This window comes from Balaenoptera acutorostrata, chromosome 6, assembly GCF_949987535.1.
Source record: "Balaenoptera acutorostrata chromosome 6, mBalAcu1.1, whole genome shotgun sequence".
NCBI lineage: Eukaryota > Metazoa > Chordata > Mammalia > Artiodactyla > Balaenopteridae > Balaenoptera > Balaenoptera acutorostrata.
Genome location: NC_080069.1, coordinates 106888332 through 106908674, shown reverse-complemented (window position 1 = coordinate 106908674; position 20343 = coordinate 106888332). Strand labels below are relative to the sequence as shown.

The following is a 20343-nucleotide window of genomic DNA, read 5'->3' as shown; positions in this document are numbered from 1 at the left end:
TGCCATTCCTCCCCAAGCCTCAGTTATGATGCATTTGTTGAGTAGTCTTCCTTTGCATCACCACCCTTTCCCCTTTTCCCCTCTGCTCTCTGAGCTGAGAGACAGACCTCTACATGCTGTATCAGTGAGGTCCCTTGCCCATTGATGTTCACTTGGATTTGACCACTGGGAAGAACAGATAAGAGATTGAAGGGAAGGAGATGACTGAGATTGGGATTTTATTCTTCTGCTCCTTGTCAAGCCACATATGAGCAGTGGCTAGTCCTTCATCTAAACCCCACAGCCCCTTTAAGAGGTCATCTCCTACAACAATAGTCTGCTCTCTCTAGACTCCAGTAACACTGTTCCCTCTACTCGTCCCATCAAGCCTAAGGGTGCTAGTAGCTCCCCACTATTGCTAGCTTTGTGGTGCTGCACCATCTCTTGCTGGTTTCTCTGACCCTGGTCATGCCTTCATAAATCATCTCTTCATTAACCACTCCTGCATTATCCCTCTTATGTGTGCCAAGTTGATCCTGCCTGGAAAAAAACGGAGATGTATTGGATCATTTCTGTGGACCCTTATCTATTTAGAATGTTGTAATTCCTTGATTCTCAGAATGCATGAACTCTTTACAATTTGAAATTTATTGAGTGGTTAGTTTTGGTAGAAATGTTGAAGAACACAAAGAAGTAAAGACACATCAAGAGTCTTTGAGACTCTTGCTCTTTCAATAATTCATTCAAAAATATTTAATTGTGAACATGCCAAGGAGAGATAAATGTCTTAGCCAGCTCTTAAGTCTTCTTATCACCTCCTTTAAAACAACCAATTTCCTTTTCCTCTGAAATATTATGTCAAAGAAAAAGAGACATATGATGAATATTTATATCTGCCAGGTGCTTTAAACACATCTCTTCAACAATTCTTCCAGGAACCCGTAAGAGAAGGGATCACATCCTTTAATCAAATGAGGAAATTGAGGCTCATAGAGATAAAATAACTTATTTTTCCAAATTCATAATGCTAGTGAGAATTCAGATTCAGCTCTCTTTTCCTCAGTTCTGCAGCCTTTCCTTTAACTAGGTTGTCTTTAAGTCCTCAGCTATTAGGAGGAGGATTCAGTGACCCTTGCCTTAAAATCATTGTTGATGTGCAAAATCATCAAGGGACCATGCACACGGATGCAGTTAAGATGGTTTGAATAAATGAATGAATGATTGAAGCAATCAGTGGATGAATGAGCGAACAAATTTTTGCAGGGGAGTTTCGCTTTCATAAAGAAGTCAGAAGCAGACACAGATTGATACAAAAGGTGGCCAAAGCCAGGGGCTAGGATATTGGCTGGAACTCCTGGGTGGGAGTGTCTCTAGGAAGAGAAGGTACTTGATGCAAGCAGGGTTCAACAAGCCTCCACTGCTGCCCTTTGAGCTCTTTCCTACTGCCAGGCACAGAATGTTCCCATGGAGGGGAATTACCCATGTTTTAGCATTCTTCAGGATTACATCTGTTGTTAGGTGGATCGACGAGGATTATGCATGTTGTTATATGGCTATGGAGAGAATGCCTGGACAAAGCACTGTTCTCACCTAGAATGATAGCATAGAGGAACAAAATCTGACTTCACCCCAGAGAAGCAAGGAGTTTCCCAAAGGTAACAGTTTTCCCTTTCTGAGTAATGGCCATATTAAGAAAATGCATTATGTTTTCCATAGCTTATTATATTTAAGCTTCATAACTGCTGTATGAAGCAGGTATTATTTTTTAAACATCTTTATTGTAATATAATTGCTTTACAGTGGTGTCTTAGTATCTGCTTTATAACAAAGTGAATCGGCTATACATATACATATATCTCCATATTTCCTCCCTCTTGCAACTCCCTCCCACCCTCCTATCTCAACCCTCTAGGTGGTCACAAAGCACCAAGCTGATCTCCCTGTGCTATGAGGCTGCTTCCCACTAGCTATCTATTTTACATTTGGTAGTATATATAAGTCCATGCCACACTCTCATTTTGTCCCAACTTACACTTCCCTCTCCCTGTGTCCTCAATTCCATTCTCTACATCTGCGTCTTTATTCCTGTCCTGCCCCTAGGTTCTTCAGAACATTTTTTCTTTTTTAAGATTCCATATATATGTGTTAGCATATGATATTTGTTTTTCTCTTTCTGACTTACTTCACTCTATATGACAGTCTCGAGGTCCATCCACCTCACTACAAATAACTCTATTTCGTTTCTTTTTATGGCTGAGTAATATTCCATTGCATATATGTGCCACATCTTCTTTTTCCATTCATCTGTCGATGTACATTTAGGTTGCTTCCCTGTCCTGACTATTGTAAATAGAGCTGGAGTGAACATTGTGGTACATGACTCTTTTTGAATTATGGTTTTCTCAGGGTTTATGCCCAGTAGTGGGATTGCTGGGTCGCATGGTAGTTCTACTTTTAGTTTTTTTAAGGAACTCCATACTGTTCTCCAGAGTGGCTGTATCAAATTACATTCCCACCAACAGTGCAAGAGGGTTCCCTTTTCTCCACACCCTCTTCATCATTTATTGTTTGTAGATTTTTTGATGATGGCCATTCTGACTGGTGTGAGGTGATACCTCTTTGCAGTTTTGATTTGCATTTCTCTAATGATTAGTGATGTTAAGCATTATTTCATGTGTTTATTGGCACTCTGTATATCTTCTTTGGAGAGATGTCTATTTAGGTCTTCTGCCCATTTTTGTATTGGGTTGTTTGTTTCCTTGATATTGAGCTGCACTAGCTGCTAGTAAATTTTGGAGATTAATCCTTTGTCAGATGCTTCATTTGCAAATATTTTCTCCCATTCTAAGGGTTGTCTTTTCCTCTTGTTTATTGTTTCCTTTGCTGTGCAAAAGCTTTTAAGTTTCATTAGGCCCCATTTGTTTATTTTTGTTTTTATTTCCATTTCTCTAGGAGGTGGGTCAAAAAGGATCTTCCTGTGATTTATGTCATAGAGTGTTCTATCTATGTTTTTCTCTAAGAGTTTAATAGTGTCCGCCCTTACATTTAGATCTTTAATCCAGTTTGAGTTTACTTTTGTATATGGTGTTAGGGAGTGTTCTAATTTCATTCTTCTACATGTAGCTGTCCAGTTTTCCCAGCACCACTTATTGAAGAGGCTGTCTTTTCTCCATTATATATTCTTCCCTCCTTTATCAAAAATAAGATGAGCATATGTGCATAGGTTTATCTCTGGGCTTTCTATCCTGTTCCATTGATCTATATTTCTTTTTCTGGTGCCAGTACCATGCTGTCGTGATTACTGTAGTTTTGTAGTATAGTCTGAAGGCAGGGAGGCTTATCCCTAAAGCTCCATTTTTCTTTCTCAAGATTTCTTTGGCTATTCAGGGTCTTTTGTGTTTCCATACAAACTGTAAAATTTCTTGTTCTAGTTCTGTGAAAAATGCCATTAGTAACTTAACAGAGATCACACTGAATCTGTAGATTGCTTTGGGTAGTATAGTCATTTTCACAATATTGATTCTTCCAATCCAAGAACATGGTATATCTCGCCATCTGTTTGTATCATCTTTAATTTCTTTCATCAGTGTCTTATAGTTTTCTGCATACACGTCTTTTGTCTCCTTAGGTAGTTTTATTCCTAGGTATTTTATTCTTTTTGTTGCAGTGGTAAATGGAAGTGTTTCCTTAATTTCTCTTTCAGATTTTTCATCATTAGTGTATAGGAATGCAAGAGATTTCTGTGAATTAATTTTGTATCCTGCTACTTTACCAAATTCCTTGATTAGCTCTAGTAGTTTTCTGGTAGCATCTTTAGGATTCTCTGTGTGTAGAATCATGTCATCTGCAAACAGTTATAGCTTTACTTCTTCTTTTCCAATATGGATTCCTTTTATTTCTTTTTCTTCTCTGATTGCTGTGGCCAAAAGTTCCAAAACTATGTTGAATAATAGTGGTAAGACTGGACAACCTTGTCTTGTTCCTGATCTTAGAGGAAGTGGTTTCAGTTTTTCACCATTGAGAATGATGTTGGCTGTGGGTTTGTCATATATGGCCTTTATTATGTTGAAGTAAGTTCCCTCTCTGCCTACTTTCTGTAGGGTTTTTATCATAAATCGGTGTTGAATTTTGTCAAAAGCTTTTTCTGCATCTTTTGAGTTGATCATATAGTTTTCTCCTTCAATTTGTTAATATGGTTTATCACATTGATTGATTTGCATATATTGAGGAATCCTTGCATTCCTGGGATAAACCCCACTTGATCATGGTGTATGATCTTTTTAATGTGCTCTTGGATTCTGTTTGTTAGTATTTTGTTGAGGACTTTTGCATCTATGTTCAGCAGTGATATTGACCTGTAGTTTTCTTTCTTTGTGACATCTTTGTCTGGTTTGGGTATCAGGGTGATGGTGGTCTCGTAGAATGGGTTTGGGAGTGTTCCTCCCTCTGCTATATTTTGGAAGAGTTTGAGAAGGATAGGTGTTAGCTCTTCTCTAAATGTTTGATAGAATTTGCCTGTGAAGCCATCTGGTCCTGGACTTTTGTTTGTTGGAAGATTTTTAATCACAGTCTCAATTACAGTGCTTGGGATTGGTCTGTTTATATTTTCTATTTCTTCCTGGTTCAGTCTTGGAAGGTTGTGCTTTTCTAAGAATTTGTCCATTTCTTCCTGGTGTCCATTTTATTGGCATATAGTTGCTTGTAGTAATCTCTCATGATCCTTTGTATTTCTGCAGTGTCAGTTGTTACTTCTCCTTTTTCATTTCTAATTCTATTGATTTGAGTCTTCTCCCTTTTTTTTTCTTGATGAGTCTGGCTAATGGTTTATGAATTTTATTTATTTTCTCAAAGAACCAGCTTTTAGTTGTATTAATCTTTGCTATCGTTTCCTTCATTTCTTTTTCATTTACTTCTGATCTGGTCTTTTTGATTTCTTTCCTTCTGCTAACTTTGGGGGTTTTTTATTCTTCTTTCCCTTGTTGCCTTAGGTGTAAGATTAGGTTGTTTATTTGAGTTGTTTCTTGTTTCATGAGGTAGGATTGTATTGCTATAAATTTCCCTCTTAGAACTGCTTTAGCTGCATCCCATAGGTTTTGGGTCATCGTGTTTTCATTGTCATTTGTTTCAAGGTGTTTTTTTATTTCCTGTTTGATTTCTTCAGTGATCTCTTGGTTATTAAGTAGTGTATTGTTTAGCCGCCATGTGTTTGTGTTTTTTACAGATTTTTTTCCTGTAATTGATATCTAGTCTCATAGCATTGTGGTCGGAGAAGATACTTGATATGCTTTCAGTTTTCTTAAATTTACCGAGGCTTGATTTTTGACCCAAGATATGATCTATCCTGGAGAATTTTCCATGAGTACTTGAGAAGAAAGTGTATTCTGTTGTTTTTGGATGGAATGTCCTATAAATATCAATTAAGTCCATCTTGTTTAATGTATCATTTAAAGCTTGTGTTTCCTTATTTATTTTCATTTTGGATGATGTGTCCATTGGTGAAAGTGGGGTGTTAAAATCCCCTACTATGATTGTGTTACTGTCGATTTCCCCTTTTATGGCTGTTAACATTTGCCTTATGTATTGAGGTGCTCCTATGTAGGGTGCATAAATATTTACGATTGTTTTATTTTCTTCTTGAATTGATCCCTTGATCATTATGTAGTGTCCTTCTTTGTATCTTGTAATAGTCTTTATTTTCAAGTCTGTTTTGTCTGATATTAGAATTGCTACTCCAGCTTCCTTTTGATTTCCATTTGCATGGAATATCTTTTTCCATTCCCTCACTTTCAGTCTGTATGTCCCTAGGTCTGAAATGGGTCTCTTGCAGACAGCATATATATGGGTCTTGTTTTTGTATCCATTCAGCCAGCCTATGTCTTTTGGTTGGAGCATTTAATCCATTTACATTTAAGGTAATTATCAATATATATGTTCCTATTACCATTTTCTTAATTGTTTTGGGTTTGTTATTGTAGGTCTTTGCCTTCTCATGTGTTTCCTGCCTAGAGAAGTTCCTTTAGCATTTGTTATAAAGCTGGTTTGGTGGTGCTGAATTCTCTTAGCTTTTGCTTGTCTGTAAGGTTTTAATTTCTCTGTCGAATCTGAATGAGATCCTTGCTGGGTAGAGTAATCTTGGTTGTAGGTTTTTCCCTTTCATAACTTTAAACATGTCTTGCCACTCCCTTCTGGCTTGCAGAGTTTCTGCTGAAAGATCAGCTGTTAACCTTATGGGGATTCCCTTCTATGTTATTTGTTGCTTTTCCCTTGCTGATTTTAATATTTTTTCTTCGTATTTAATTTGATTAATATGCACCTTGGTTTGTTTCTCCTTGGATTTATCCTGTATGGGTATCCTCTGTGCTTCCTGGACTTGATTGAGTATTTCCTTTCCCATATTAGGGAAGTTTTCAACTATAATCTCTTCAAATATTTTCTCAGTCCCTTTCTTTTTCTCTTCTTGGACCCCTATAATTTGAATGTTGGTGCATTTAATGTTGTCCCAGAGGTCTCTCTGACTGTCCTCAATTCGTTTCATTCTTTTTTCTTTATTCTGCTCTGCAGTAGTTATTTCCACTATTTTATTTTCCAGGTCACTTATCCGTTCTTCTGCCTCAGTTATTCTGCTATTGATTCCTTCTAGAGAATTTTTAATTTCATATATTGTGTTGTTCATCATTGTTTGTTTGCTCTTTAGTTCTTCTAGGTCCTTGTTGAACGTTTCTTGTATTTTCTCCATTCTATTTCCAAGATTTTGGATCATCTTTACTATCATTACTCTGAATTCCTTTTCAGGTAGACTGACTATTTCTTCTTCATTTGTTTGGTCTGATGGGTTTTTACCTTGCTCTTTCACCTGCTGTGTGTTTCTCTGTCTTCTCATTTTGCGTAACTTACAATGCTTGCGGTCTTGTTTTCGCAGGCTGCAGGTTCGTAGTTTCTGTTGTTTCTGGTGTCTGCCCCCAGTGGCTAACGTTGGTTCAGTGAGTTGTGTAGGCTTCCTGGGTGAGGGAACTAGTGCCTGTGTTCTGGTGGATGAGGCTGGATCTTGTCTTTCTAGTGGGCAGGACTGCGTCCAGTGGTGTGTTTTTGGGGTGTCTGTGACCTTATTATGATTTTAGGCAACCATTCTGCTAATGGGTGCGGTTGTGTTCCTGTCTTGCTAGTTGTTTGGCATAGGGTGTCCAGCACTGTAGCTTGCTGGTTGTTGAGTGGAGCTGGGTCTTAGTGTTGAGATGGAGATCTCTGGGAGAACTTTCGCTGTTTGATATTATGTGGAGCCAGGAGGTCTCTGGTGGACCAATGTCCTGAACTTAGCTCTCCCACCTGAGAGGCACATGCCTGACACCAAACTGGAGCACCAATACCCTGTCAGCCACATGGCTCAGAAGAAAAGGGTGAAAAGAAGAAAGAAAGAGGGGGGGGGGGAGGAAGGAAGGAAGGCAGAAAGGAGGAAAGAAAGGAAGGAAGGAAGGAAATAAAAAGAAATAAAGTTTTTAAAATAATAAAAAATTATTTAAAGTAAAAAAATTAAAAAGTTATTGAAAAAAAAAAGAAAAAAGAAAGAAAGAAGAGAGCAACCAAACCAAAAAACAAAAACACCAGTGATAACAAGCGCTAAGGACTATATTAAAAAAAATCAAAAACGGACAGACAGAACCCTAGGACAAATGGTAAAAGCAAAGCTATAAAGACAAAATCACACAAAGAAGCATACACATACACACTCACAAAAAGAGAAAAAGGAAAAAAATATACATGTCTTTTGGGAAGTCTGAGGTCTTCTGCCAGCATTTGGTAGGTGTTCTGTAGGAGTTGTTCCACTTGTAGATGTATTTCTGATGTATTTATTGGGAGGAAGGTGATCTTCACATCTTACTCCTCTGCCATCTTGAAGGTCCTCTGAAGCAGGTATTATTAAACCCACTTACAGATTGAAAAGCTATGACTCAAGGTTCACATGATTCAGGGTCACAGAATGGATAAGTAGCTGAGATCGTACTGAAAAGCAGACCTGTCTGACTTCAAATGGCTTTCTCTTTACCCTCAAAATACCACAACAGTACTGGTTATTTGGATCTGCTTAGTGTTCTAGTACAAGCATTATGTTCTGCCAATCCTTTTGGCAATTCTTATAGAACTTAATTCCTTTTCCAGACAAATAACACTTTGATGACTGGTTCATCTAAAATGTGATTCCTCACTGTCTTCTGTCTCATTATTTTAGTTCCAATTTATATTTTATTTCTCTGAATTCCAAAAGTGCATCTAACTAGCATAGTGTATTAGCCAGAGCTCTGCATTTTAAGTTAGAAAATAGGGGCCATAGTCCCAACCTGCAATTTACCTGTGTAACCTTGAGTGAATAATTTCAATGATCTGAGTATCAGTTCAATCACCCACCAGGTGGGGGTAATTTTCCCTGTCCAACTCAGTTCAAGGGACTTCAGGGAATCAGATTAGATAATGGATGTGAAAGTAGTTTGTAAACTATAAAATACAATGAAGATGGTGTAGGTTTTGTTTGTGTGTGTGTGTGTGTGTGTGTGTGTGTTCTCTCTCCATCTCCCATCTATCCTATGAATTAGGTAGAACAAATATGCTTACGTTATTTGCAGATTTCTTCCTTCCTTCTTTCCTTCCTCCCTTTCCTGCCCTTGCATTTTCCTCCTTCTCTACCTCCTTTCTTCCTTCTCTCTATTGTTTCAATGAACCCCTTTTTATGTCTTACCATGAACTTGGCACTGTGACACAGCACACAAGGCCAGTTAAGGCATAACTCCATCATAAAGCAGCCTCAAACTGGGCACAAGGAGTAGACAGATACGTGACAGGACCAAGGCAGGAAAAGTGGAATAACTGAAGAAACCAGCCAGAACCATCAGTTTCAAATTCCAAGATAGTGTTCTCTCTACCCGTTTATATGATTCTTCTGGGGAAAGTACCACTTCTAAGCCAGTGTTTCCAAGAGCAGAATCTTGTTTAAAGAAAAAAGAGACCACTGAGAGTCCGCTGAGCATGTATACATGCAGAACATCATGCTACCTTTTCATGTTCCCCCAAGTACCTTTATTCCATACATTGGGACAAAAGGTCTAGAAAAATGCTTCGTCCTAGATCATAGAACTAGAAAATGGCATAGCTCTGTTCCCACTCCAGGCCAGTTGAACTTCAAATGTGTCAAGGCAGAGGTGTCTTTAAGCAATATAGAAGTTAAGTGAAAGCAAAAGTCTAGATTTTATAAGCTAGTAGAGTCTATGCTTCATAGTGTTAGGGCCTCTAGCCTTTTATATTTGCTCCATTAATACAGCCTGTGATAACTGTTAATATGGCCATTTTAGCCAATGTTTCCCTTCTTTGGAGCTATTCCATTTGGTGCCTGTCTGGAGATGCAATTACATGGACCTGTCCATGTCCTTTGAAACTGTCTAAAGCCTCCTCTTCAACTTGAACAGAAACTCACTCCAGTTCAAAGGAGCAGCCTATGGAAAATTCCTGACACTGTATGTTCTCGTAATTTTTGAAACACTGTAAATATTTGAGTCAGTAGATCTTAATCCATAAACACAGCTGTACTTAAAAAACCCTGATGGGGAGTTATTATAATTTAAACAGTTGGGTAACAAAACAAATCAATGTTAATCATTTTCGTTTTCTAAGGACAATGGACTCAGAATTCTCATAAAAATGACATGATGAGCTTTGCAGTTGCATCCACAAATAAACTTACAAATGCTAAGATAAACCATTCTCAATTTTTTAAGAACATTATAAAAAGAAAGTGGGGTAAGGGAGGGCCAGGAAAAAGAAGAAAAACAAAACAATTTTGAGCAAGACCAAGACTCTCATAGCCATATTTCACATGAGGCCTCTAAAGATAAACAGTAAGGGAGAAAACCCTCTCTGGGTTTGTCATTTCTCAGTCTAAATTACGTTATGAATTACCATTGTTCAGGGATTATTCTTGTTCTATGAGAGCTACCTTTGGCTGTCTTCACAGACTTCCTCTTTGCTGCAATTTACAGAAAGCACTCAGAATAACCAATTCATTCCCAGGAGGTATATTGGGTTGTTATGTGTCAAGCATCATGGTAGGCACTGGGGCTGATGTTAGGAATCAGATATAGACCCTGCCCCCAAGAGGATCATATTATCAAGTCAGAGACAAAAAATTGTCACAAATGAATTTTTTAATAAATTAATTTACCAATGTTTTGCATGAGGAAGGGAAAACAATGGAGTACAAAGACTTTGGAAGACATTTCCAGCTGGAAATGGGTGCTGTTTGGGGATGAGGTTGGATAACCATTGGGGTCTTCATGGAAGAAGAAACATTTGAGCTGAACATGTAAATAAGCATAGTTTGGAGATGAGGGCAGGGAGGAACACAGCCAGAGGGAGCTTTTGGTCAAAAGAGCAGTACCAGCAAACAAAGACAATAGCTTGGCTCAAGTTTAGGGAAGGTAAAGGAGACAAGCAACTGGTAATGTTGACAAGGGCAAAGCATTAACAGTTGTGAAGGGCCTGGGATTTCAGGCTTGGGAGTTGAGTTTGTAACCTCTTCTATAGTTGATTGGGAAGCATAACCTAATTTTGGTAAAAACTTGACCAGCACTGGGATATAAAAAGATTCATCTGGGACAGTATAGCAATAGATTGAGATAGAAAGAACCAGAAGTGGAGAGACCTAGGGAAAGGTTCTGAGATCTTGGATCATGACAATAGCAAATAGATGGAGAGGAGAACAACTGATGGGCGAGGTATTTGAAGGGTAAAATCGGAATGATTTGCTGAGAGACTGTATGAGGGGAAAGCCAGGTTTTATAGACCAAATAGAGACAAAAGGTTTCAACTGGAAGAGACTGTTAGGATTAGAACATTTAGTATTTGAATTCATGCCAAAGCACTATTGGGTTTCCAAGTTATTCTTTTTCTACATATAAGTAATAAGACCTTATCTTTCTCTGGGGTTTTAATGAATGTCCTTTCTCTTCCTTCTACTCTCCTCATTTCCTACAGGACTGGGTAGCACAGATGTCATGAAAAGATTCACAATAGACGGACAGTCTAGTGTATTCTCTCACTTGCTTTGTTTCCTGTGACCACCTTAGCTGATCTGAGAATATATGGATAAGGTCTTCCTGTCCTTACGTTACAGAAGACAAAACAGAGGTGCACAATAAACACCCGAGTGCCTAGACTTGGGCCACGTATTTAGAGACACAGTGAAGATGAAGCATTGATATGAGTGGTGGAGATGGAAGGGGATTGGAGATGAGGAGTTGGAGATAAAAGGGACCAGAGGGGAAGAGGCCTAGACCAGTAAGACAGTTTGGGTTCTTGTTCCAGTATTATCACCAAGTAGCTAAGTGACAGTTGAGTTGCTCCAGCTTTCTGAGCCTCAGCTTTCTGACATCAATATGCTTTGTAAAAGAGACCAAGGAATATATATATGTAATTATTAGCAATATTGTTTAATTTTGACATTCTGCCTGGGATCTTCTGGTGTGTGTACCTTACCTAACAATTTAGAATAATTTTTCCCTTAGATGATAGTATCAATGATTATCTGAATTTAAAAACATGGAAGGGAGGCAAAGGTTAAGAACTTTTACTCAATACCCTAGGACTAGGCACTTTTCCATGTACTGCTTCATGCAATTATCATAATGCCCCATTAAACAAATGAGAAAACTGCGGCCTGGGTATGTGAAGTTCCCACTTCCCATAATACCTCTCTTACAGTAGAGGAGTCTGAGGAGTGAACAAAGAGCAACACTTCAGTGGATTCTTCTGAGTCAGTTGCCTCCTCACACAGCACATTGAACTTTGCATTTATTAAGAGGCTACTGTAGGCAAAGCTCTACTCAGCAGTGGACCCGTAAACACATGCACAGCCCTAGACTAGAGTCTAGCATCCTTCATCTCACTTACAAGGCCTTGCACGATCTAGACACTGCTTAGCTGTCCTGCCTCAACTCTCACCACTCCCCCCGCCACCCTGATATTCCCTACAACTTCAGCTGAAGTTTCTCCAATGTTCTCTTGCATTTGTGGGGTTTACTCATTGATTTTTTGCTCTTCCTAGAACAAATTTTGCTCTTTTCAGCTGGCTGAAATCTATTCATCCTTCATCTCTCAGTCAAAATGTGACTACACAGAAAAAGCCATCCTAACTCTCCCACACAGATTAGGTCCTCAAGTAAAATTTTCTTTGTGCTTCTCTTTCACAATGCTTGGGACACTCGAATTTTTGTAATTGTGTATTATTTTTTGAACTCCTCTTTTGACTATAATCTCATTAAAGGCAGCAAACCACCCTTCACCTCCCTCCTTCCCTCCTTCTCCTCCTCCTTCTCCTTCTTTCTCTCCTCCTCCTCCTTCCCCTCTTCCCCCTCTCCTCCCCCTCCCCTCCCCTCCCCCTCCCTCACCCCTCCCCTCCCCTTCCCCCTCTCCTCCTCCTCCCCCTCCCCTTCCCTCCCCATCCTCCTTCTTCTCCTTCTTCTTCTTCTTCTTCTCGTCCTTCTTCTTCTCCTTCCCTTCTTCCTCTTCCTCTTCTTCTTCTTCTCCTTCTCCTTCTTCCCTTCTTCCTCTTCTTCTTCCTCTTCTTCTTCTTCTTCTTTTTTTCTTCTTCTTCTCCTCCTTCTTTTCCTTTTCCTTCTCCTTCTCCTTCTTCTCCTTCTTCTCCTCCTTCTCCTCCTTCTCCTCCTTCTCCTCCTTCTCCTCCTTCTCCTCCTTCTCCTCCTCCTCCTCCTTCTCCTCCTCCTCCTCCTTCTCCTCCTCCTCCTCCTCCCCCTCCTTCTCCTTCTTCTTCATCCTCTCTCCCTCCCTCTCTCTCTGTATGTGTATATATACATATATATATATGTGCATAGTAGAGTCACAAAAATATTTATTGACTCTCTGAATGACAGATTCAATGTGCAGTACAAAATGTGACCAAGGCCAAAATACTGAGGCAGAGTTTTGCTGGGTTCTGGCACGATGAGGAACCAGTAAAGTTTCCTGGAAAATATGTTGAAGTTGGATGGAGAAACACAGGCCAGAAAGCAATAAGCACAGCTGATCCAACTATTAATAACTGCAACATTCAATAAGATTAAAAATCAATCTGAGACCTTGTGTGTAGATGCTTGTTTCCCTCATTCCATGTACATTCTAGAGCCAAGTTCTAGCCTTCTGTCTCTCCATTTGGTGCTCTTTCTACTACCTCCTACATCCATGAATACTCTAATCGGGATATAGAAATGAGGGATCACTACAGGGTAGACCAGGTGTCTACAGAGAATCTAGAGTTGGCAATTAAGTCATGACTTTGCCTCAACTGGGACTTCAGTGTCCAGAGGAATGAGCACATTAGAAAGGCTGAGTGCAGATGGTGCCTTGCATAGCCCAGAATTTGCAAAAGGAGGAGGAGTAGGATGTTGACAGCATCTCCTAACCTGCCCAGCAGACTATCTCTGAGACGTAGCCAGAGGCTCTGTGTCCAAGCCAATTCCTGGAAGCCCCAGTACTAAACTCTTTTCAACTTGTGGCAGCTTTGCTCCTTCCTCCTGTAGACCTGGCTGTGCCTCACCTGAGGAAGAAAACCATTCAGAAGCTACAAACCATTTCATCCCTCAAATATGCAACTATTCCATGTCACTCAAGGCCAAGCCTTTTCCTACCACTGAGATTAAAGAGGGCTCTCCAAATCCATCCCTGCCCTCTGGCACTGACATCCTTTATTCCTCTGCTTCATTGCCTCTCCATCTGTGTAAATCACATTGGAAGACATCACCTCTTCTCCCTCGTCGTGGACTCAGGATTCTCTTTTGGCTGCCAAGCTGTGATCTGGGGCACTAAGTGATGCCGCCATGTTCATTCTGAGATAGCACATTAGATTCATGCAGTGTTAATGGGGTGAATTCAAGTGACTAAAAAAATTATTTATTGTCAAGTTTAGTTTTGGGATTTGGGGAAGAAGAAAAATTACTCTTATACCTTTTAAGTCTTTTTCTGGGGTTCTGTATTCATTTTCTTTTGGTCTGTTGTTTGGTCCAATACATGCATGTCTGAGATGCTTTAAAAAATTATACAATGGGAAAAATCCAAAGATAATATCAGATAATAACAGAAGGGAAAGTAGGTCTGTATAGCACAGTGAACATAGTCCTGGTTTAAGAGTCAAAGCAAGATATGGGCCATTCCCTACCTCTCTTGTCCTCAGTTTTTTCCCACCTGTAAAATAAGAAAGTTAAATATGAGACGGTATGAGAGTTGAATTAGCAGACATCTAAATTCACTCAGTACTTATATTCAATATTTCTATTTTTTCCAGCATTTACCAGTTGAGTAATCTTAAACAAATTGCTTAGTTTCTTCATGTCTCAGCACAAAGGTATATATAAAGAGTGATAAATGAATTAACATATGTGAGATGCTTAGGACCCTTTTGACACTCAATAAAAGTTAGTTCTTGGTGGTTTAGTAGTGTGGTGGGTACCAGTACTGATGGTGATGGTGGTGGTGAGGTGATGGTTGTCTAGTCCTGGTGTTGGTTTGATGGGACTGGTGGTAGCAGTCATAATGGTAGTGCAAAATTATTGGTGGTGGTGATGGTGATTGTGGTAGTGTTAAACTTTGGCAGTAGTGGCTAGGCAATGGTGGTGATGATGAGGTAATAATGAGAGTGGTGATGGTGTTATCCTCTAAAAGGAAAGAAAAACTCAACAAAGATGGACTTAACCTCCATCACAGTCCACAATTCTGCTGGCTCTGCCACAAGATTGCAACTCAAATAGAATAATTAGGGCTATTCCATAAGACCTCCTTCTCTCTATTCCAGAAAAAAGAATGTAAAGTAGGTCTTCAAAGAGTTGTGAAAATGATTGAGGATCCTTTGAATCAATGGGTAGCTATTGAAGGGGGCACTCCCTCATAGGTTCCACAGATTTCAACCAGCTCTGAGTTGGGGTGTTAACATATCTTCCAGATTAAGGACATTCTAAGCAAAAGCAACAACATGTGCAAAAACACAAAAAGACGAAAGGCTGTAGCACATTATAGGAAAGGTGAGGAACTCAGGAGATGGGAACACAAAACAGACGGAGAAGCAGTAGATGGAATTGAAGAAGTTGATTGTGGCCAAATCATGGATGGTCTTACAAACAGGCTAAAAAACACCAGTTCTCTGTTTGAGAGCAAGCAGGAGCCTTTGTAGGGGGGTAATCTGATCTTCACATTTTCAGAACATTATTTAAGCTGCAGTGTGGAAAAGAGGTTCATTGGTGGAGGGGGGGGGGACTGGAAAGACAAAGACCAAAATGTCATCATGGTTAAAATGAGAAGTAATGCATTCCAAACTGGGAAAAGACCCTGAGGGGAGATTTGAGAGACATTTTGGAGCTGAAACTAACAGACTTTGGAAACAAGGGATGAAGTTGGAAGAGGGTGTAGGAAATAAGAGAAAAAGAGAACCAAAGAAATCATGGCTATTTCTATTTTAGGCATCTGCTGCAATTAAAGAAAAGAAAGTTGAGGAACACTGTGATGCAAGAGATCTGGCAGCAAACCTACAGGAGCTCCAATTGGCCAAAGCTGAACAATTTGAGCAACAAAATAGAAAACGATAGTATTGGATTATAATCCATAGGCTAAAATACATATCCATGAGTTTATGAGGATATAAAGATATTTGATTAAATAGATAGACAGGAGTGAATGGACAGTCCTCCCTTACAACAGAACTCACATTAATGTAAGTAGAAGGAAAGGGAGATGGAAAGTCAGTAGTGAGCGAGCAGCATAGCACTTGTTGCATACAAGTTTTACTAATGGATGCTAAACAGTGAGTGAAAGTTTGAGGAGAAAGAGGAGAGATATCATCTCAAAGTACGTCCTCTGAGATATTTGCTTACTACAGGGGCAGGGATGGGAAGGATAACAACGTTATAGTGCAGCAACCCAGCAGAAACCACCTTTCCCGAGGGATTAAGGTTACTTCACCAGTGATAAGGCACGTGGATATCATAAGCCGGGTGACATGGTGCACTAAGAAAGCAACAGCATCACTTCTGTTATATTCTTGCCCCAGATGCAGAGCCTCGGTCCAGTCGTGTGAAAACTCTAGGCAAACACAAACCGAGGGACAGTCCCTCAGTTCATCGGTCATGAAATAACTGACCGATACCCTCCACAGGTGTCAAAGTCGTGAAAAAAGACTAAAGAACTGTTATAGACTGTAGGAGACTAAGAAGAAGTAACAACTAAATGTAACATGGGATCCTGATAGGATTCTGGAAAAGAAAAAGCACATAAGTGGACAAACTGGTAAAACTTCAGTAAAGCCTTTGGTGAATGGTGTTGTACCTATGTTCATTTTCTGGTTCTGATTGTTGCACTCTAATTATATAAGATGTTACTCTCAGGGGAATTTGAGTAAAGGGTATATGGAATAAAGACGCAGACGTAGAGAATGGACTTGAGGACACGAGGAGGGGGAAGGGTAAGCTGGGACGAAGTGAGAGAGCGGCATGGACATATATACACTACCAAATGTAAAATAGATAGCTAGTGGGAAGCAGCCGCATAGCACAGGGAGATCAGCTTGGTGCTTTGTGACCACCTAGAGGGGTGGGATAGGGAGGGTGCGAGGGAGGGAGACGCAAGAGGGAGGAGATATGGGGATATATGTATATGTATAGCTGATTCACTTTGTTATAAAGCAGAAACTAACACACCATTGTAAAACAGTTATACTTCAATAAAGATGTTAAGAAAAAAGGATATATGGAAACTCTGTGATCTATTTTTGCCATTTTTTAGTAAGTTTAAAAGTAGTTCAAAATAAAAAGGTTTTTTGTTTGTTTGTTTTTAAGATATCTGACAGCAAACTGGCTGTTTATTCTGCGTCATTTTCTTGAAGACAAGGGTCCTGGTTCCAGTACTTGCTCCTCTGCTCTCTTCTTCTCTGCATGATTTAGGGCACGTCACTAACCTTTTCTGGTCCTCATTTTCCCCATCTTTATAATGGGATGATGCTTATTTTACCTCTGCACGAGTAGCAGGCTGGCTCAGGTGGTCCACAGAGGTACTTCACTCAACTTAGGAATCTATGCAGTCCTGTTCAATTTGAGGTAATATTGAACTCAAGTCTAGATCCTTCTACTGGCTAGGACTCCTCACTTACTGCGAGGACTTGGGCAAGTTATTTAATCACTGAATGATTAATTTTTCCTAATCTTTAGAAGGAAGCTAATAATAGTACTTAATCCATAGAGTTTCCCTGAGGAGTAAATGAGATAACAAATAGGGAATGCTTAGCCCAGTGTTTTGTACGTGGAGAATGCTTAAAATAGCAATTATTAATATTTTCCAAATGGTATGCCCCTAAAAGAAGTTAAAGGAAAAGAGTACTGAATCATACGTATGCACAGAGACTCAAATGGTCATTTTGTTAAACTCCGTTTGAAGAAAGCAGCTTGCCTGTAGTTAGTCACTGTTGACCAAGTGAGGTTTCGGGCGGAGGGGAGTTAGGAGTTTATGCGCTAATCAGATTGGCTACAGGAGCTGCCCGTATTTTCTTCTCCTAGGCTCTTTGCCGTCATCGCCCTCATCCCGCCCTGGCACACCCTGACATTATACATTTTGAGTAGAAAACAACCTCAGACAAGGTACTGTGCCCAAACGTGGTTAAGGAGTTAAATTTAGAACAGACGGACAGCCTGACTTCATTTGGCTCCTGAGCTTCAAGTCTCACATCCAAACCACAGAGGTTCTCTATGCATTCCCGAAATCCAGGGGTGGGGGGAGACGAGCGTTGAGAAACTCCTACCTGACACGTCTGTTCTCCTCCTGCAAGCGATGGTCCCTAGGGGCCCAGCATCTGAGCTCACCATCCTTCACGGGTGCTGACCCTCAGGTCCACAGAGCAGCCCTGGGGTGGATCAGGGTCTCGGTGGTCAGGTTTCTACACCAAAGCATGAAGGCCAGACTGGCGACAAGGCTAGAGACAGCTGCCCTTCCAGCCTCCAAGTGGGTTAGGACTCGCTGCTCCCCGTGCCCAGGGCCACTGCCCGAGTCCAGCTCACAGCGTCCCTCTGCAGAGCCTCTTTGCAGACCTCCCAGTGTCCAGTTTCTCTCTCTTCCCTCTGAATCCCACCAGTGACGGTGCCAAGAAGTGGTTTTGGGAGAGCCCCCAGGATACCTCATCACTCATTCAAGCCCAGCCTCCCAAATCATTTCCAAATCAACATACAGTCTACATAAAGCCAGCTCATTAGCTGAGCGTGTGCTCCAGAGAAATATGTACGTCACCGCTGTTCTTCACTTCACCATGCAAACCTGATCTGACACTCTGGTCCCCGCCGCCTTCAGGATACAGCCCTGTTTCTGTAACCTGAGGTCTAAGGCTCTGCGGATTGCCCCCTGCCTGTGTTCCCAGTCTCTTTTCTCGCTGAGGCCCACCCCACTCCGTAGACACATGCCCAGTACCCCAACAGTATGGAATTATTTTATTTCTCAACGTAACTTGCTCTCTTGCTCCCACCCTGTGTATGTGCTGAGCCCTCCTCCTAGAATGCCCTTCCCCAATTTATGACTATACTCATGGCCCAGGGTTCAAAATCTGTACACAGAGTCCATTCTTAAAAGATATCGGGGAGTTCTTAGAAACCAACTGGCCTACAACATGCAACTCACAAGCACTTTCATCCAGAGGCGGCTAATAATAGTTCATTAGTACCGCACCAGCTGCCAGGCATCATGCTAATCATTTCACATGCATTAGCTCACTCAATACTCACACAAATCCTGCAGGGAACTGAGTCATATTGTTCCCATTTTATAGCTAGAATAATTGAATTTGAGTGAGGTTAAGTAACTTGCCAAAGAGCATACGTCTAGAAAGGAAGGACTTAGGATTTAAACTAAGCACCAGAACCTTTGTATGCTGTTATCCAATGCCCATAATGACTCAGATCAGTGCCATATTTGCCCCCTCATTTACAGTTGGGGCAACTGAATCCAAGAAAAGGAAATGTTTTTCTCAAGGATGAACAGTGAGCTTATGAAGAGAAAGAGTAAACCCTGTGTCTCCCACTTCCCAGCCTATGTATGGACTTCTCACTAGACAGTTTCTTGGAGGAGAGGACATCCACAAATGACTTACCGGGCATTGCCTTTACATTACCATTATTTGCGTAGCTGGGTGCCCCATGCAGTAGAGAACTTGAAAGGAAGAAATGCAGTCATCTGATATCTGTGTAGAGTTCACGCTGTGAATACCTAATGAAGGCATTCCCGTAAAAGGGGCCATCTCAAGAGTAACAATAAAAGAGCACACGATCCAACTTCATTTCCCTGAGCTTCCAGCCCTTACCTACCAAATGGAAGAGGCATGGCCTCTTTCAGGTTGCTATGAGGATTCAGTGAGATACTGCCCATAAAGCCCTTAGCATGAAGCCAGACAACACACTCAATGAAAGTAGCTACCAGCCCATAGGGTGCCGTCCTTCCAAGGCCTGGGCCTACGTAGTCATGGAAAAAAGACAAAATAGAAAATTTCAAAACTGAAGAAACCTTAAAGATTTTTTGTTCTGAATTCTTCCTTTCACAAGAGCAAAACTGAGGCTGTAAGAGAAAAAGATAGAATAGGTCTAAGTCTACAGGTAAGTGGTGGCAGAACTCAAAGGCCTGGAAACCTGGTCTTCTGACCCTGGGCCCGTAAGCTTTCTAGCAGAGCATCTTGCATCTAAGTGCTCCCAGACAGCAGAGTCCTAAGTGGCCAGGGAGAAACATAACTGCGTCCAGTTCTGGTCTTTTCTCTGAACCTGAGAAAATGAACCTGAATGTGAAACTTAAGAAAAGTTTCCAGCAGATACTGCTGCCTGCAAAGTATATATATCGGAAGATAAAAAATGTATGTGTGTGTGCATGTGTGTGTGCGCGCATGTGTGTGTGTGTGCCTATGTGTGTGTGTGTAGAGAGAAAATGACGGCAGGAAGCTGACGTGCATCTGTGTAAAGTTGGCATGAATTCATAGTAAGCCCTGAAAATAGAAGTCTTTGTCACATACTCCACTGAGTGTGTTACAAGCACCTCCATTGTTAATTCAGAAAGTTCTGGCCCTTCGTCTTGTCCCTTTCACATGCCAAGGCTCATTTGCATGACAGCCCTTTGTGTGCACTTTCCATAAGGCAGGATTTAGGGGCACCAACATGATTTCTTTCTTCTCCTCTTCCTTCCTCTTTCTTTCTCCGCCCCCTCCACATAGACCCTCCTGTTCCTCCTCTCCCTATGGCCTCCACCCCTCCCTCCTTGTCTTTCTTTTGGTCCAGAAAGATTCAGAGTCTGGCCTTATCTTTCTTTCTGGGTGATTACCCAAGG

General features: G+C 40.7%; 1 protein-coding gene across 1 annotated transcript in view; it reads left to right on the top strand.

The window, feature by feature from the left end:
- Positions 1-16576, top strand: part of LOC130708502 (uncharacterized) — a 197460-nt gene extending 180884 nt beyond the window's left edge. Inside the window, exon 4 of the mRNA XM_057549166.1 lies at positions 15465-16576. Coding sequence (XP_057405149.1) covers positions 15465-15603 — 139 coding nt within the window. The 3' untranslated portion in view covers positions 15604-16576. The remainder of the gene's footprint in view (positions 1-15464) is intronic.
- The last annotated feature ends 3767 nt before the right edge of the window (positions 16577-20343 follow it).